General features: G+C 49.1%; 2 protein-coding genes across 2 annotated transcripts; one reads left to right on the top strand and one right to left on the bottom strand.

Moving 5' to 3' along the window:
• The first annotated feature begins 1,832 nt into the window (after positions 1 to 1,832).
• Positions 1,833 to 15,111, top strand: LOC120678252 (serpin-Z1-like). The gene is made up of 2 exons (XM_039959393.1): positions 1,833 to 2,577; positions 14,585 to 15,111. Exons 1-2 carry the CDS (start codon positions 1,833 to 1,835, stop codon positions 15,079 to 15,081), a joined length of 1,242 nt encoding a protein of 413 aa, XP_039815327.1. The 3' UTR covers positions 15,082 to 15,111.
• Positions 15,112 to 16,868: 1,757 nt separating this feature from the next.
• LOC120678253 (probable disease resistance protein RPP1) lies at positions 16,869 to 18,335 on the bottom strand. Its single transcript, XM_039959394.1, has 2 exons — positions 18,273 to 18,335; positions 16,869 to 17,815 (listed from the first exon to the last, which is right to left on the bottom strand). Exons 1-2 carry the CDS (start codon positions 18,333 to 18,335, stop codon positions 17,102 to 17,104), a joined length of 777 nt encoding a protein of 258 aa, XP_039815328.1. The 3' UTR covers positions 16,869 to 17,101.
• Positions 18,336 to 18,573: the final 238 nt, after the last annotated feature.

Below are 18,573 nucleotides of genomic sequence, written 5' to 3' on the forward strand. Positions count from 1 at the left end.
GTGTACCTTGGTAATATGCGGTCTACAGTGAGGCCTGACAAAAGCTGCCCCGCGTGCCGCGGCAGCATAGCACGCCTCAACCACCCGTATTGAATGTGGTGGGTGGGTGAGTCTTCCAGCGGAAGACTCGCGCCCGCGCCTGCGCCTGCGGGACACGTGGCGCCCCCGAACCCTGCCCCGGCGGTATATTGGTTCTACGCGCGTGGGAGGTCCGGACGGACGCGGGGAGGTCCCAGACCCATATGGGGGTCCGAGCCCTCGGCTATTGGCGCAGAGCCTCCCCTCCTCAGGGACACGTGGCGTCACCGGACCCGTTCCCAGAGGGAGGAACGGGTCTGGGGCCGTTGGCCCGGTTAGGAAAGAGCCGGACCCCTGGGGCCCGGCTGCTCCGCCCCTTGGGGCGTAGTTATGGATAACTACGCGAGTTCTGCCTTGCTGTAGTAGGAGTGGGTATCCCTACTACTGGGTACCGACAATGTACTTCAATATAAATTTTGAAATATATAGAAAATTATATATATATTGCTAGATGTTTTGTGAATATGGTCGATTGAACTAAACCTTAACTTGTTCGCCTCCTTCCATGGCTGATACTTGTTCTTCATTTGCTGTCGACCAGAGCAATGCGTGCATGCAGACTTCTGCTAGGTCATGACTGCTGCTGGCGCCATTGAGGGCCAGGCTCCACAAGATCCGGACCGGAAGCGTCTGTCAAGCCAATAGATTTAGATTCAATTCCTTGCTATATAAATTTAGATGGATTCCTTGTATGCCACAAATTTTTTTTAAATCCTTTAGTGCCATAGAAGTTTTGATTTATCCCTTCAATATCATATCCTTTAGTGTCATAGAGGTTTTGATTTGTCCCCTCAATGCCATTTCATCCAAATTTTCATCCCATATATACTGTTAAATGTGGATGGAAAAGACAATTTTGTTCTTCAAACCCGCCTGTGAACACCCATATTTCTTCTCAATTTTTTTACTCTTATGTCCTCTCCCTGTCGGTGAGGCGGGGCTACTAGCGGCCCCGGGACGTGAGCAGGGCGGGCAAGCTCCCCGTCATATAAGAACCCTATAAGAAAATTCTTACACCTATTTATGTAGTTTTAGCATTCACTTAGCCGGTGTGATTATCATGACTCTGTTTTTTATGAAGTATATCAGGACTCATGAGAGATAATTTTAGCATGTAGCCAAAAGAATCCTTACAAGTGAGTAAAGTTTCACAAAAGTTTAGTAGAATTTTTAAAATTTAGCCTGCAAAACAATGTGGAGCAATTTTCGGGTGTACCAAAAAGAATTGTTTACTTATGAGTTAAGGTTTCTTAAAAGAAGAAAATATGATATATGTCATGGTTGTAGTAGTTTTAGTATATTTCAACCCACCAAAAAAAAACCCAATCCTCTACTAGACAAACTACTCTCCAGTCAGTTTTGGCATTAAAGTTTGGATCCCGAAATTATCTTGCTTAAGAGTTAAGGTCTTGCAAACAAGGCATTGCAGTTTTGGCGCTTAGCTTTAGTGGCAGTTTTGGAATTTAGCCAGCAGTACAAGTTAGACAGTTTTGGTATTTTAACCAAAACATTCTTTACTTGTGAAGTTAGGTTTCATGTTCAACCCAGGCAGGACAGTTTTGGTATGTAGCAAAAAATCATTTGCTTATTTTTTTTTGAAGAAAAAAATCATTTGCTTATAGGTTAAGGTTCCCAAATTACGTGTAGTTTTAGTATTTAACCCACCTAAGAATCCTACACTCTCCTGATCTGCGAGACTCCCACTGCTAGCATCTCCATTCCCCTCCTAGTCGCGACCGGTCAGAGACGAGTCAATGGCGGGCCACGCCAACGCCGACGCCGTGAGGGACCAGGCGGCGCTCTGCATGCTCCTCCTCCGCCACCTCGGAAGCCTCGACAAGGGAATGCCCACCGCCAACCTCGCCATCTCGCCGATCTCCTTCCACGCCGTGCTCTCCCTCCTCGCCGCCGGCGCCTCGGGCGCCACGCGCGACCAGATCGTCGCCTTCCTCGGCCCCGCAGGCGCCACGGCGCACGCCGAGCTCGCGTCGAAGGTCCGGTGCGCCACCGCCGTCTGGGACGACGCCCTATTCCGCCTCAGTCCAGCAAAGGTCCGGTGCGCCACGGCCGTCTGGGCCGACGCCTCGCTGCGCCTCCGCCCAGACTTCGCCGACACCGCCGCCGCCGTCTACAAGGCCGAGGCGCGGTCGGCGAGCTTCAAGGACAACCCCACCACTGCGGCGGAGGATATCAACGCGTGGTTCAAGCGCAACACCGGCGGCCTTGTCAAGGACATCGTCGGGAACGAGCCCGAGTTCGGCGACGGCGCCCTCACGGCGGCGACGCCGCTCGTCCTCGCCAACTCCGTCTTTTTCCACGGCTACTGGGTCACACCCTTCCTCCCGGACTCCACCGAGGAAGGCCCGTTCTACATCGCCTCGCCGGAGCACGGCGCCGTTGTCCGCGTGCTGTTCATGAGCGCCGCAGGGAAGTTCATGCAGGTCGGCGTCCACCCCTGCTTCAAGGTCCTGCGCATGCCCTACTGCGGCGGCGGTGACGGTGTTGGCGATTGGACCTCCGGGTCAAGCTTCCACCCTCGGAAATGCTCCCTAACTCTTTTGCAGGGCTCCAACGAGAGGAGGGTAAGCGTACCCGAAGGTGACGAAGGGTCACTCAGAAGCGCAAGCTTAAAGACCAAGACCTTCGGTGATCACCTTCGGTAGGCGAAGGAAACAAACCGCCGCTCGGAAGCAAAAAGTCTAAGAGCAAGACCTTCGGTGACCACTTTCGGGAGACGAAGGTGACAAATGGCTACCCGGAAGCATAAACTCGAAGGCCAAGACCTTCGGGGAAAGAGATCACCACCGGGAGCGAAGATGACGGCTGATTGCTCGATGATGGAGGCTTCATGGCTCAAACTCCCGGAGGTACCCGAAGGTTGTTGTAACCTTCGTCGGTTGTAGACATGTGGGTAAAACGTGAATATGTGAGAAGGTCGGATTTGTACACCTCCTGAATACGTGATAAGGTCGGATTTGTAAACCTCTCACCATATAATTTTACCCAGGAACCGGCTAAGAATGAGCTGTAAATGAGTTAGGAGGGGGCAATTTAGGAAGACCTGGCCGAGGGCTAGGGGTATAAATAGCCCCCTCACTCCACAGTGTAGAGGGTTGAATTTCCTAACATTATTGGAGAGTTCGACATCTACTTTCATTGTCATCTTTCTTACTGTTCATGCTCCCTGTCTGGGCATCTAAGAAGCAAAGATCCCAACAACGGCGCCCACCGTTCCAGCACGTAAGACAACCCTCGATGGCCCCAGCGAAGAAGAAAGCCACCGCCGACACCACAAGCACCTCCACTGAACCTGGCCGCATCCTCGACGGCCCTCAACCGCAGCACGAAGGAGCCAACCCACAAATGGAAGACATCACCAACGAATCTGCTGCTCATGGAGACCTGATCGATAACACAGAAAACACCGAAGCTCATCAACTCACAGAAGCAGCACTCAAGCTAAAAGCCCTTGAAATGATGAAAAAGAACATCGAAGCCCAGCTTGCCACCAAAAAGAGGGCACTGGACCAAGCAAACAAGCTAGCCAAGGCCAGGCGCAGGCTAGCAGAGATGGAGCCAGAAGTTGAGAGCTTGCAGAGGGCATACCAAGAAATGCCCGAAGGTTCCTCCCAGCAAGAAAACTGTGTCATCCTCCAGACAGCCTTCGCCCATAATGAGAACCAAAGTCCACTGCCGGTCAACCTCCCATTTGACCCGACCTCGCCACTCTCAGTCGCTTTGCAGCGAACTTCATGGCCGCTCGGCTACAAGCCAACACAGCTCCCCAAGTACAACGCCACAACAGATCCAACTCAGTTCCTCATGGCCTACGAAGCAACCATCGCTTCGGCCGGAGGTGACGACTCCACCATGGCCAAGTCCTTCGTCATGGCCTGCGAAGGTTCTGTGGCCAACTGGTACTCGTACTTGCCTCCGCAATCAATCAACAATTGGTATCAGCTAAAAGGAAGGCTCCTACAGGACTTCCAAGGCTTCAGAAGGCTCGACGCCAACACTGTAAAAGACTTCAAATGCCCCCAGCATGACCGTGAGCCTCTCTATGACTACTTCCGGAGGTTCGTCCAAAAGAAGGCTCAAATCCCAAACTTCCCAGAAAAAGATGCGATAGAGAAATGCATCGAGGGTCTCCTGCCTGGCCAACTTGCTTCCCACCTCATAAGAGAACCTCCGAGAACTCTAGAGGAGCTTTATTCAGAAGCAGAAAAGTATGCGAAGTCAAACGCCGACCACCGCAGAAGGGTCGAGCAAAGAAGAAACATGCATTAGGCAGAGAAATACAACCAACAAACATGGCAGCAAGAAAAGCAGCCAGCCCACTAGCTCATCTTACCTCTGGAACCTTCGCATGAAGATGAGGATCAGATAACCTTCGATCCCTTCATGGCACCACAAGAGTCGGAACCCCAACGCTCAAACGACAAGCAACCCTCGTCCAGGGCACGGGGCAGAGGTCGCGGCAGAGGAAGGGGCCGAGGTCGTGGACTTTCGCGTGACCCCAATAAATTCTTCTGTCACTTCCATGGGTCCGACTCTGACCACAGAACAAACCAGTGCCCGGAGAAGAAGAAGACCCTCGACAGAATGGAGGCCGAGAAAAAAGCCAAGCTAGTTGGGCACACTACATGGCCGCAGACCCAACCACCTCAACAAATACAGTACACGCAACCTTCGTTCGCTCCACCACCATTTACACAAGTATACCGCCCACCCATGTTTAACTACAACTATAATCACAATTGGCAGCCACAGCCAAACCCTCAAACGCAAACCATTCAACCAACAACCCAAGCTCAACCCACTCAGGAGCAGCTACCACCACCCCCAGCTCACCCACAAAAACAAGAAAACCAAACCACAAATAGCCAACCCGCGGCACTACCATCCTTCGGCACGATCATACCCATCTCCGGAGGTTCCACCCTGGACTTCAAAAACAAGAGGCAGCGCAGGGACTACTTCAGGCAAGTCCATTGCATCGTCTCCGAAGGTCCAACCAAGAGAACCCAGTGGTCACACTCTCCGATCACCTTCTCCGAAGATGTCAACCTCATCAGCTACCCACACACAGATGCTCTTGTCATCGAGGCAAACATTCAGGGCTGGAGGATTGGCAAAATACTAGTTGACACTGGCAGTTCTGCAGACATCATCTTCTCCGATACCTTCGATAAGATGGGTATCGACCGAAGCCTGCTTCAGCCTTCGGAAATCCCTTTAATGGGATTCGGAGGGAAGAGAGTGAACGCAATCGGCAAACTGTCACTCCCCGTGTCCTTCGGAGACACGGCCAACGCAAAAACAGAACACATCACCTTCGATGTAGTAGAAATGCCGTACCCATACCGTGCAATCTTAGGAAGAGGAACAATCAACAAGTTCGAAACTATCGTCCACCAACTATACTTGTGCATGAAAATGCCAGCCCCCGCAGGAGTCATCACCGTTCGCGGGGACCAGCAACTTGCGCGGGGCATTGAGCGGGGATACACCCCAGGACAGAAAAATGTGCACAATCTTCGGACCGAATCCAAGCCCGTTACCTTCGAAGAGCAGCAAAGGGACAGCGAGAAAGCAACCTTCGAAGAAGACTGTGAAATCAAGAAGGTCCCCCTCGATGTACACCTCCCCGACAAAATGGTGACTATCAATGCAACCCTAGAGCCCGAAGAGGAGAAAGAACTTCTCGAGTTCCTCCGCAAGAATCATGATGTTTTTGCATGGTCCACCAGCGACCTCCGGGGAGTCAGCAGAGACATCATCGAGCATCGCCTGGACATTAACCCAAACATCAAGCCGAAGAAGCAAAAGCTTCGCAAAATGGCAGATGAAAAAGTCGCAGCAGTCAAGGCCGAAGTCTAGAGACTGCTAGATGCAAATGTCATTAGAGAAGTCAAGTACCCAATATGGCTGGCAAACACCGTGCCAGTCAAAAAGAAGAATGGAAAATGGCGCATGTGCATCGATTTCACTGACCTCAATAAAGCCTGCCCGAAGGATGACTTCCCGCTGCCAAGAATCGACAGAGTCGTTGATGACGCAGCAAACAGTCAACTTATGTCTCTGCTGGATTGTTTCTCCGGATACCATCAGATCTGGATGAGGAAAGAAGACGAAGAAAAAATAAGCTTCATAACGCCCTTCGGCACCTACTGCTTCGTGAGGATGCCAGAAGGATTGAAAAATGCAGGACAGTCTTTTTCAAGAATGTCTTCGGTGGTCCTGGAGCACCAACTCAGAAGAAATGTCCTGGCTTACATTGATGATATTGTAGTAACCAGCTCAATAAGAAGTAACCATGTGGCAGACCTGGCCGAAACCTTCGCAAGCCTAAGAAAAACAGGGCTGTCCTTGAACCCCAACAAGTGCATCTTTGGAGTTCACAAAGGAAAGGTGCTATGATGCCTCGTGTCCACCAAAGGCATCGAAGCAAATCCTGACAAAGTAAAAACTCTCTGGAAGATGGAGGAGCCCAAGTCCATCAGGGATGTACAGAAGCTCACAGGGCGGATGACCTGTTCAGCAACAGAGAGGCCTCAGTCAGAATTGCCAAATGGGCTTCGGAACTATCGGAGTTCTACATAGACTTCAAAAGAAGAACATCCATCAAATCACAAGTACTAGCATAGTTCATTGCCGATTGGACATCCCCAACCTTCAAGGAGGAACCTTCGAATGAAACCTGGATCATGCACTGCGATGGGGCCTGGTGCAACGACGGAGCGGGCATCGCCGCAATCATAGAGTCTCCTTCAGGAGCAAAAACAAGATACGCTGCACGACTAACCTTCGGCAACCTAGAATTATCTACCAACAACACAACCGAGTACGAAGCATTGCTCCTGGGCCTTCAGAAAATGAAAGCCCTTGGCCGTTAGAATTTCATAGTCAAAACAGACTCGAAGGTCGTCAGAGACCACATCGAAAAGGACTCGGAGGCAAGAAAACCAGAGCTTATCGAGTACCTTGATGCAGTAAGATCCATGGAGAAATATTTCAAAGGCTTCGACATCGTTCATATCCCGAGGCACATGAACGACGAAGCAGACAAACTGGCAAATGCAGCATCAAGAAAAGGAGCAGTTACCATCGGATGTATTTTTCGAAGAAATCTCAGAACCTTCGGTCAAGCCGAAGAGAGAAAAACAAGTCTCAGTCATCTCAGCCGAAGACTGGAGAACACCTATAATGAAGTACCTTCGGGGAAACATCGAGCCGCCAAATGAGAAAGAAGAGAAGAAAATGTTCCAAAGAGCGAGGGGCTACGTTATCTCCGAGGTAGAATTGTTCAAGTCAGGTGTAACCATCCCATGGTTAAAGTGCATCTCGACAACCGAAGGAATCGAGCTCCTCAAGGAAATTCACTCCGGGTTTTGCGGATCCCACATTGGCTTCAGACAACTTGTCTCCAAAGCCTTCAGGCAAGTATTCTTCTGGCCAACAGCCCTGAAGGACGCCCAGCACATAGTGAAAACATGCCAAGCATGCCAGATGATGGGCCCGAAGTCCTCAAATCCTTCAGAGCCAATTCAGCTGATACCCCCGACCTGGCCTCTTCAAAGATGGGGAATTGATCTAGTGGGCCCCCTGCCCACAGCTCAGGGCAATTACAAGTACGCAGCAGTTGCTGTTGAGTACTTTACAAAGTGGATCGAAGCCAAGCCACTCATCAACATCACTTCGGAAACAATCAGAAAATTCTTTTGGCAGAACATCGTCTGCAGGTTCGGGGTCCCAAGGGAGATCACCGTCGATAACGGTAAACAGTTTGATTCACAGCTCTTCAGAGAATTCTGTTACAGTCTGGGCACGAAGGTAATCTTTGCTTCGGTGTACCACCCACAGTCCAACAGGGCTGTCGAAAAGGGCCAATGGCATCGTCTTCGGCAGCATCAAGAAGTGACTGTTTGATCAGAAAAAGGAAAAATGGGCAGATGAACTCCCGAAGGCCATCTGGTCCCACAACACCTCAGAATCAAGAACCACCAAGTTCACCCATTCAGGCTACTATATGGTGCCGAAGCAATGACACCAGAGGAGCTTAAGAATCGAAGCCTAAGGGTGACCCATCAAGTTGAGTGCACAACCTCGGAGGAGAAAGACCTCATAGAGCTAGACATCCTACAAGCTTCGAAAAATCTAGAAAAGTATCAACAAGAAACCACGAAGTGGAGAGACAAGAAAATCGTGAAAAAGGACATCGCAGTCGGAGACTGGGTCCTAAAAAGGAAGCCAAATGCCGAAACATCCAGCAAACTTCAACCCAAGTGGGAAGGACCATTCCTAGTAATCAAAAGCAACAGGCCATGGTCATATCACTTGTCCGACGCCGAAGGCAATGAGCTACAGCATCCTTGGAATGCTGACAACCTCAAAAAGTACTACATTTAAACTTGTAAAAAGGACGCATCGCGAAGCTATAAGCGATCGCGGACCTTCGCATCTATTTTCAGTTATTTCTTACATTGTAAACGGGCCGTACTCTTTTCCTCACAAGGGGAAACTCCGCACAGGAGGTGAGGTTTTTGACGAGACGGACCCAGTGTAAACAATCTCAATACAATAAATTTTCCCCAAACAGTGTCACTCTTGCCTAAGCAGTCAAAATGGCAAGCTTCGGCAAGCATCCGCATGCTAAACAAAACAGTAAGTTAGCAAAGTATGCAGAATCCGCAAACTTTGCATACTTATCAAAACAAATGCACAACAAGAGCAAAAAACGCCAAGGGGCTTCGACCATTAAAAAGGTCCGAACCAAAAAACCTTCGGCACAACGCACAACAAGTGCAAAAACGCCAAGGGGCTTCGACCTTTAAAAAGGTCCGAAACAAAAACCTTCGGCAAAAATGCACAACAAGTGCAAAAACGCCAAGGGGCTTCGACCTTTAAAAAGGTCCGAACCAAAAAACCTTCGGCACAACGCACAACAAGTGCAAAAAAGCCAAGGGGCTTCGACCTTTAAAAAGGTCTGAAACAAAAAACCTTCGGCACAAACGCACAACAAGTGCAAAAACGCAAAGGGACTTTGACCTTTAAAAAGGTCCGAACAAAAAAACCTTCGGCACAAACGCACAACAAGTGCAAAAACGCCAAGGGGCTTCGACCTTTAAAAAGGTCCGAACCAAAAAAACCATCGGCACAAACGCACAACAAGTGCAAAAACGCCAAGGGGCTTCGACCTTTCAAAAGGCCCGAACCAAAAAACATTCGGCGCAAACACACAACAATTGAGAAAACGCCAAGGGGCTTCGACCCTTCAAAAGGTCCGAACCAAAAAACCTTCGGCACAATCACACAACTAGTGCAAAAACGCCAAGGGGCTTCGACCTTTCAAAAGGTCCAAAATAAAAAACCTTCGGCAAAAATGCTAAAAAAGAGCAAAAACTCCAATGGACCTTTCAAAGGACACGAACCAAAAACAAACAACAAAAAGGCACAATAAGTGCAAAGCGAAGACCAACATGCCACCTCGGAAAAAACAAAAGATGGATGCCAGAAAGGTGGGGGGGACGTTTTTTCCATAAGAACCTTCGGCACCCATCATTCGATTTATCCAAAACAAAAAGAACTAAGACCTTCGAGGACAACAGCGCGAAAGAAAGGGGGGAGATGTTTTTCACAAAAAACAAAGTTTCCGCGCATTGCCTCGTCGGCAAACAAACCTTATATCGAAACAACAAACACTTCAGCAAAAAATAACTCCGGGCAACGACTCATTAGGAAGGGGGGAAGATGTTTTTTTCAAGAACCACCCTAACGAGCGTCGCCCCGGATAAAAACAAATTACATCTAAAAAGGTCCTTCGGCAAGAAAAAGCGAAGGCTGGGGGGAGACGTTTTTCTCTAAGAGCCCTACAACAGTACAACTCTGCAAACTTCGGGTGCAAATATGCCTAACACATCACACAACAAGGCACCTCGAAGGATGCGCAATGCACGGCAACTCGAAGGATACGCAACGCACGGCACCACGAAGGATGCACATAACAAGGCACCTCGAAGGATGCACATCACAGCACCTCGAAGGATGCACTCAAAAAGGAAACCCGAAGGATACGCAATAAAAGACATTACAAAGGCAATCGCGAAAGTCACATTCAGACAAAGGGGCAAAACATGCTACAATGAATTTCTACCGGACCAGATCAAATATTCCGCAATGCTGCATCCAGGACGAGCAAGGCTAAAAGCCTCCCAGGTCATCAATACCATAGCAGTGTTCACATCCTGCACCATGGCAATATTTACAGACCAAAGTGCCAGAAAACTACCAAAGTAAACTACAAACCAATCTCTACACCTGAGCCCCGGAAGAACCAGCAGCAACATTCCCCGAAGGAGACCTCCGATCCTCGGACATTCGATTGTCCTCCGAAGGCCGATCAGGAGACACCTCCTGCACCAAATAGATGAAATCAATTAAAAACAAACAAAAGAAAAAAAAAGGTTGCTGGAAACAACCCTACCTCAGCAGCTGCGGCCGCCAGAGTCCGAACGGCAACTTTGCCAGAAGTTTCCCAGAACCGCTCAAAAAACATAGCCTTCACCTCTTGAATTCTTCCCACCTCCGCTGCCAAGCCCTCGTAGGGTACGTACTGAAAACCATCGAGTCAGGCAAGGTCAACTGCACCGGCACGAAGAAGATTTCCAACAAGCCCCTCGAAGGAGACAGAGGCCGCATTGTAATTTGCAATACTCATCACCTCACCAAGGCCCTCGAACTCCGATAGCAACCAGTCCAAAAGCAGGAAGAAAACTTGGGGACCTTCGACCGGCTCAGGCAAGGGCAAAGGCTCCGCTCCAAGGGCAGCAAGAGCCTTCTTGTACTCTTGGTACACCCCATCGGCTCATCTGGCAACCTCGGGCAAGACCCGCTCGAGTTCAGACATTTTAGCCTGAACCCACTCCAGCTCGGTAATCCTACTCTTAAGAGCAGCCTTCTCATTCGCATCCCCCTCCACGGTCCTACGAAGGCTCTCCAGGACCTTCTCGTTATCCGAAGCAGCAGACTCTAGCCTCGAACACCTGGCCTTCAGTTGCTGGTTCTCGTCCTTCAAAACGAGAATTTCTGCCTCAGCCTACCGGAGCTTGTCAGCCAAACCAAGTCTCTCGGTGGCACTCGCCACCCGAAGGTCCGCGTCCGCTTTGGCCTTCTGCATCAAAGCACGGCTGGCATGGGCAAGCTTCTTGCTCAGCTCAGCAACAATGAAAGCAGCGTCAGAGGTAGACGCCTCTGCCACCGCCGCATTAAACCCTGAATAAAAAACAAAATCAACTTCCGGAACACAAAAAATTGATCAAAAGCCAAAAATAAAACAAGACCCCACACCTTTCTCAGGAGGGAGAATCCCAGTCGCGCCAGGCCCGTGCATCACGGCCAAGAGCTGCTGCATTGATGACGAAACAGCTGCAAAAAATAACATAAGTGAAAAAACCTTCGGGAGAGGAAAAGCCAAGTAAGTAAAACTTACCAGACTCGTCGAAGGCCATCCCCTCCAAAGCCTCCACCTCTTTGTCCGAAGGTGGAGCAGAGGAACCGCCCCGAGCCTCTCCACCTCTGAGCGCCATCAGCGTCTCACCCACCAAGATCTCCCCCTCCTCGATGTTCAACACAAGAACAGACTGCACATCCTTTGGCGCCGGAGCCGAGTCCTTCAGGACATCAGCCGTCAAGGCAGTCCCCTTCGTCACGGGCGGCTTCGGAAGGTCCGCAGGCTTGGCCCCAGTCTTGACGAGGCTTTGAATCCTCCGGCATTTCGTCGTACCTTCGGATGAACAATGAAGATTAATCAACGCTTTCGCCACCTCAACCCGACGGCCGGAACCGAAAAGCATGGTCCCGTACTCATCGCTAAGATCATAACGGGATCTAAAAAGCCTCCCTTTGGGAACTACAATCTCCCCGCCCACCGTCCCCATGAGCTCTTCCATGAATGAGGGCGTACCACTGTCGCCCGAAGAAACCTCCTCATCTTGCGCCTTCCTCTTAGCGCTCTCAGCCCTCGCAACTGAAACCTTCGTGCTCGAAGGTTTCCGACCACGGCCGCGCCCCCGCGTACCATGAGCCCCGGAGCTCCCCGCCTCATCCACCTTTGCCTTACCTCTGGACTTCGTCTCAGGAACCTCCGAACCTACGTTCCCCAGCGGCGTCATTCTTGGAACGGCGTTCGCCGGAACCGGCCGAGGCTCGTAAGCTACGCCCATCTCAGCTAGGCACCGGTTCAACCGAAGGTTCCCTCCGCAAACCTCCACCAAAGAACGGTACTCCTTTTTGTTCCATGGCCCCAGTATCTCCGCAGCCCGACGCTCCAGCTCATCAAAAATAACTTCGTCACTGGCACCTTCGGGCCTCCGAAGCCCAAAAACCGGAGAAGTCACATCATACTTCAAACCAATAAAACGCTTGCGCTCGAACCGCGACGGAGACCAGCCAGCAGCCAATGGCCAAACCTTGGCAGCCAGAAATTCCTCGACAGCATCCCTGCCACCACAAACTTGACAAGCCGTCATGAAGACTTCCAGACACGATTTGAAACCTGGCCCACGTTTGCTGAAGGCAGGCTGATAAACGTGATCAAACATCTCAATGTCCGAAGCCAGAAGATACCTCTCCTCGCTAGAACCTTCGGGGTCAGGGAAGCCAATCTTCGCGTAAAACCAGTATCACAACCAGTTCCCCTCCCACTTGTTCCTGTAAGCTGTCGAGAGCATAACCTTCAACAAGCCAGTCCTTTTGTTCAGCTTACGAGCAACGAAGGTGCAGCAGCCGTTCTGAACCTCGCTCAGCTCAGCATCATCATTTACATAAACCTTACGAGGCTGGCAGTTCAGCTGAAAAAGTCTGCAAAAGGCATCGACAGACACTTCACCTCCGAAGCTCCGCACCACCCACAGAAATTTGGCCATTGCAACAATCCCGTTTGGGGTAAAATGGTGTAGCTTCGCGTTGAATGGCTCCAAAAGCTTCGGAACAATTGGATCCATCGGAAGTCTAAGTCCCGCAGTAAAAAAATCCTTAAAGACCACAACCTCACCGGTCTCCGGTACAGGAATCAATTCTGCCCCCGGAGGACGACAAACCACCTCGGCAAAATAGCCCTTCGTAATGTAGAAGTCTATCATGCTCTGAGATACGACAGATGGCTCGAAAAGCACAGTCTTACGTTTCTCCGGAGCCATCAGTTCCGACACATCCACGGACACCGCCGAAAGACTCTCGCTGGATTGCTGTTGCTGCTGAGACGGCTGCGAACCACCAACCTCTTCTTCGGAAGCTGGCCTTGAGTCTGCACGAAGAACCGCCCTTTTAATGAATGCCATATCTAAAAAAAACAAAGTCAAATTAGAAACAAAGGCTCAAACGAACCTTCGATCAACCTCGCTGTTTATTTAGTGCGAGCCATGAGCCGCAAAAATACTTACACCGAAGAAAATGAGCAGCTAAACCTCGCACGAAACCAGAACCTTCGGACAAGGCGCTTTATAGCAAAAAAGTGACGAAGGAAAGCAAAGCTCGAGAGGGCACAGGTTTTACCCCCCTCCTCCGCTTATATAGGCGGTGAAAAGGAACCGTTCCAGCGGTAAAATCGAGGAGACGGCAGCCCAAGCGGCGCAATCAGAGCATGACACGTATACAACAGAAACCGACCGTTGCAGCCGACGGTTCGGGAGACGTTTTTCCTCGGGAGCTTCCCGAAGGTTGTACGCAATCTTCCTCATTAACAAGGGTTCGGACCGTCGGCTTCGGACCTCGCCCTCAAGGGGCTACTGTTGGGGATTGGACCTCCGGGTCAAGCTCCCACCCTCGGAAATGCTCCCTAACTCTTTTGCAGTGCTCCAACGAGAGGAGGGTAAGCGTACCCGAAGGTGACAAAGGGTCACTCAGAAGCGCAAGCTTAAAGACCAAGACCTTCGGTGATCACCTTCGGTAGGCGAAGGAAACAAACCGCCGCTCGGAAGCAAAAATTCTAAGAGCAAGACATTCGGTGACCACCTTCGGGAGACGAAGGTGACAAACGGCTACCCGGAAGCATAAACTCGAAGGCCAAGACGTTTGGGGAAAGAGATCACCACCGGGAGCGAAGATGACGGCTGATTGCTCGATGATGGAGCCTTTATGGCTCAAACTCCCGGAGGTACCCGAAGGTTGTTGTAACCTTCGTCGGTTGTAGACATGTGGGTAAAACGTGAATATGTGAAAATGTCGGATTTGTACACCTCCCGAATACGTAAGAAGGTCGGATTTGTAAACCTCTCACCATGTAATTTTACTCAGGAACCGGCTAAGAGTGAGCTGTAAATGAGTTGGGAGGGGGCAATTTAAGAAGACCTGGCCGAGGGCTAGGAGTATAAATAGCCCCCTCACTCTACAGTGTAGAGGGTTAAATTTCCTAACATTATTGGAGAGTTCAACATCTACTTTCATTTCATTGTTATCTTTTTTACTGTTCATACTCCCTATCTGGCATCTAAGAAGCAAAGATCAACAGACGGGGAACAGGAGTTCGCCACGTACATCTACCTCCCCGACGACCGCGACGGGCTGCCGGCCATGGCGCGGGCGCTCGGCGCCGGCGCCGGCGAGCTCCTGCGCAGCTCGGTCGTGCCTAAGGAGTCCGTGATGGTGGGGGAGCTCAAGATCCCCAAGTTCGAGGTGTCGCTGAGGGTGGAGGCATCGCCGGTGCTGCGGTGCCTGGGGCTGGACCTTCCGTTCCGCTTCTCCGACGAGTCGTTCTCGGAGATGGTGAGCCCGCCGGCGCCGCCGCTGGCCGTGACGTCCGTGGCCCACCAGTGCGTCGTCAAGATCGACGAGAGCGGCACCGTCGCCGCCGCCGGCACCGTGGTGATGGCGGTGGGTTTTGGCATGCCTGTCGGTCGCCCTGTGTACTTCGTGGCGGATCACCCCTTCGCCTTCTTCCTCATGGAGGATGTCAGTGGCGTGGTGGTGTTCGCAGGCCATGTCGTCAACCCTTCGCTGCGCCACTGATTACCAGCTCTGGTACCTGAATAATCTGCATCGCCGTGGTGTAACAGTGCAAGCAAAATGATCTATGTAATAAATAGTGCAAGAGTAAAACGATTTAATTCCCGTATTATGACTAGCATGTATGAACTAGTAATCTGTTGGCGATGCTCAGAGTCTCCTACTCTCCTCTCCCTCTCTTCATCTCTAGCCAATTCATATTTGGATGATCGATAAATGTCAACGTACGGTGGAATGGAACAGAATTGAGTTGATTGAATCCTGCCGTCCATGCGCATGTGCTAAATTCCGCTGAAAACTTAGCCTGTTTTTAGATCCCAAAATTTTAGACCCAAAAGCATCACATCGAATCGAATGTTTGGACACATACATGGAGTATTAAATAAAATCTATTTATAAATTTTTTTACACGAATAGGTTGTAAATCGCGAGAGGAATATAATGAGCCTACTTAATCTATGATTTGCAACAATGATGCTACAGTAACCATCCACTAATTATGAAGTAGTTATGAATTAATTAGTCTTATTAGATTCGTCTCACTATTTATAATCTATTCGTGCAAAAAGTTTTACAAATAAATTATATTTAGCACTCCGAAATAGTAAGATTCCCTTTCAAAAATTTTACCCCTAGAGATTCCGTACCTGAGATTAGCAGGGCAGCTAGGTGAATAACTGGATTTCAGCTAATTAGGAGGGGATTAGCTATTCTATTAGCAGTTCCACAGCAGCAGACCGGAGACACACATGCCTGACAGAAAGAGCACACTGATGGTGACGATACGCAAACCATCACTAACAGGGGGCGGCAGCGTGCGTGGGCTAAATCATCTGTCATTTGGCGGTTTGGGCCCATTTAATAGTGAGCTTTTGACTGTTTAGACAATTCTGTGTTGATCCCTTTACATGCATGCAGAAAATATATAAAAAAAATGCTGTCATCATCCACATGCAAGACCTTAAGAAAGGAGATGTTTAGTAATAGTAAGATGTTTAGCAAAAACTCATCAGGCGGTCCCAAACGTTGCTGCAATTGCCAATGCCATGGTTTAAATCCAAGGTGAAACGGAATTAGGAGGTCGAGGGCCGTTGTATGGTGCGAGGAGCTGCTATCCTTGTAACATCGTTCGAAATGGAATTCTTTGTCTGGATGACGGAGAAGCAAAACGAGTTTTCTGCTCCTCTCTTGGATCCTCAGGCCCTGTTTAGTTCCTTACATGTAAACGCAAAAAAGCCGTAAACGCATTAAAGTGAAACGGAATCTTGCTAATTTGAAGCACTAAATGAAGTCTATTTACAAAACTTTTTGCATGGATGGACTGTAAATCGCGAGACGAATCTAATGAGCCTACTTAATCCATGATTTGCAACAGTGATACTACAGTAACCATCCGCTAATTATTAATTAAACATGGAATAATTAGCATCATTAGATTCGTCTCGCGATTTACAACCCATCTATGCAAAAATTTTTGCAAATAGACTTCATTTAATACTTCAAATGCCATCTTTACATCTTTACATCTTTTTGCAAAATGAACTAAACACACCCTCAGTCCTTTTTTTTGCGAGCATGCCTCGGCACACGATTTTTTGATAAGAGCGAGTGAATCCTCGGTCCTCGCCAGCGAGAACACAAAGGTGAGGACGAATTCTTAAGATGGCTGTACTATATGGCGGAAGGTTTCATCTGCTCATCCTAGTAGTTTCAAAATGTGTACAAAAGGCTAAGAAAATACATATCTGAATCTCATGAATGATTTTGACATTTGTTTTTTTTCTCGAATATGCAGGAGAACCGCATATCTTTGTATTAAGAAAGGAGATGAAAAACATTCTTGAGATTACAAACACGGAGCCTCCTAAGCACTCAAACCGACTATTACAACCCTCTCTAGCCTTCTAGCTATCCAAGCTGATTACTCCCGATACAGATTTGGAATAAAACGAATCAAAATGGTCAAACAAAAAAAAAATGGTTTGGCTGCCTCCTATGTTCTTGTATGTACTAACTTATGATTCTAATTAAAAGGCATGCCCTTGTACATTATCCCCGACAGGTGAGGCATGTATCTATCGTTTTTTATTGGTTTTGTTGATTTAATTGATGTATGAGGAATAGAAGAGACCAAGTCAAGATACTCTCCACCTTGTCTGCACTGTTTTTGCAGGTCGGGGCAGCCCCCAATTGTCAAGGTCTTCAGGGTTGGGATCCGCTGGAGCAGACCCTCCGGGAATTTCTGAACCTTTGGGCATTCTCTGATCGTCAGTGCCTCAAGGGATGTGAGGCCATCCATCCCATCAGGCAGTGCTCGGAGCTGATGGCAGCCTAGCAAATAGAGCTCCTTCAGCTTTGCCAGATTTCCAAGGTCCGAAGGCAGCGCCACCACACTTCTGCAGTGCGAAATGTCTAGCTGCTCGAGAGACGTAGGCAAGATGGGGATCCTCGTCAAGATGTCGCAAAATTGTATCGATAACCTTTCAAGCTGGAGCAGAGGAAGGTTTTCCTCGGATGATGAACCCTCCAAGACCTCCTGCCCTAGGTTGGTGCAGTGTGAAATGTGCAGAGATCGAAGTCGAGCCAAGCACCGGAGCTCCACCAGTGGCCAGCGCACAATGTTGGAGCAATTTGAGATAACCAATTCTTCTACAACAGTAAAGCAGTCTAGATGTGCTGGCAAACTGAATGTTGATATGAAGCCATAGTCACTTTTCACCTCCAAACTTCGAAGGGTCTAAAAAGGTCTTGGGCTTTGGATTTGCTGGTCCTCCGGAGGGAACACCATGTTTGCCAGCAAACCAACTTTCAAGCTAGTAAGCGATGGCCAAGAGTACAAGGGCATGTTCATAGAAACTAGGCGATCTTCAGTGTAACCAATGCATACTAGATGTGTGAGAACTGGGCTCTCTGGAAGAGTTGAAAGTTTATTGCAATCGTAGATTATGAGCTCTTCAAGCTGGGGAAAAACAATGGAGCCATTCAGCTCACCTGAACTGTTTCCTGCCCATCTCTCTAGCTCTGGCAAATAAGATAACTCCATCCTCTTTAACTTCGGGAAAATGAGCAAAGAGTTATTGCATCCTTCAGCCTCTACATCGATGTTATGGCATATCGTGGTCAGGCTGACCATGTTGGACAAAGACAAATGTTCAAGAGAAGATGACAACCATACTATTGGTAGATCCTTGCACCTTGGGCAGTTGGAAACGATAAGTTCTCTCAAGTATTGAAACATCTGAGGGTCTCTCATCCATCGTGATACTTCATGGCCACCATAACCATAAACTTCTAAAATTTTGAGACCGCCATAAGGTTCAAGAGATTCTAGTACTTCTACCTCATTGTTGACCTCATCATATGTAGGAATATCACTTACTTTACGGCCCCAAAACAACGAGAGTTCAGTTAGATTCTGTTTTTCATGGAGATTTGCATTGGACCCACTCTTCACTTTACTCAGATTATATAGTTCCAACCTGTTGCTAAGTTGTC

Source organism: Panicum virgatum, chromosome 6N (genome assembly GCF_016808335.1).
Source record: "Panicum virgatum strain AP13 chromosome 6N, P.virgatum_v5, whole genome shotgun sequence".
NCBI classification, from domain to species: Eukaryota; Viridiplantae; Streptophyta; class Magnoliopsida; order Poales; family Poaceae; genus Panicum; species Panicum virgatum.

Bases quoted from the DNA above. Each gene is read 5' to 3' on its own strand.
- LOC120678253 (XM_039959394.1), bottom strand. From the start codon at position 18,335: ATGGATGAGAGACCCTCAGATGTTTCAATACTTGAGAGAACTTATCGT. The intron at 17,816-18,272 runs GTGCAAGGATCT...AGACCTTTTTAG, and splicing joins ATCGTTTCCAACTGCCCAAG to ACCCTTCGAAGTTTGGAGGT.
- LOC120678252 (XM_039959393.1), top strand. From the start codon at position 1,833: ATGGCGGGCCACGCCAACGCCGACGCCGTGAGGGACCAGGCGGCGCTC. The intron at 2,578-14,584 runs GTGTTGGCGATT...AAAGATCAACAG, and splicing joins CTACTGCGGCGGCGGTGACG to ACGGGGAACAGGAGTTCGCC.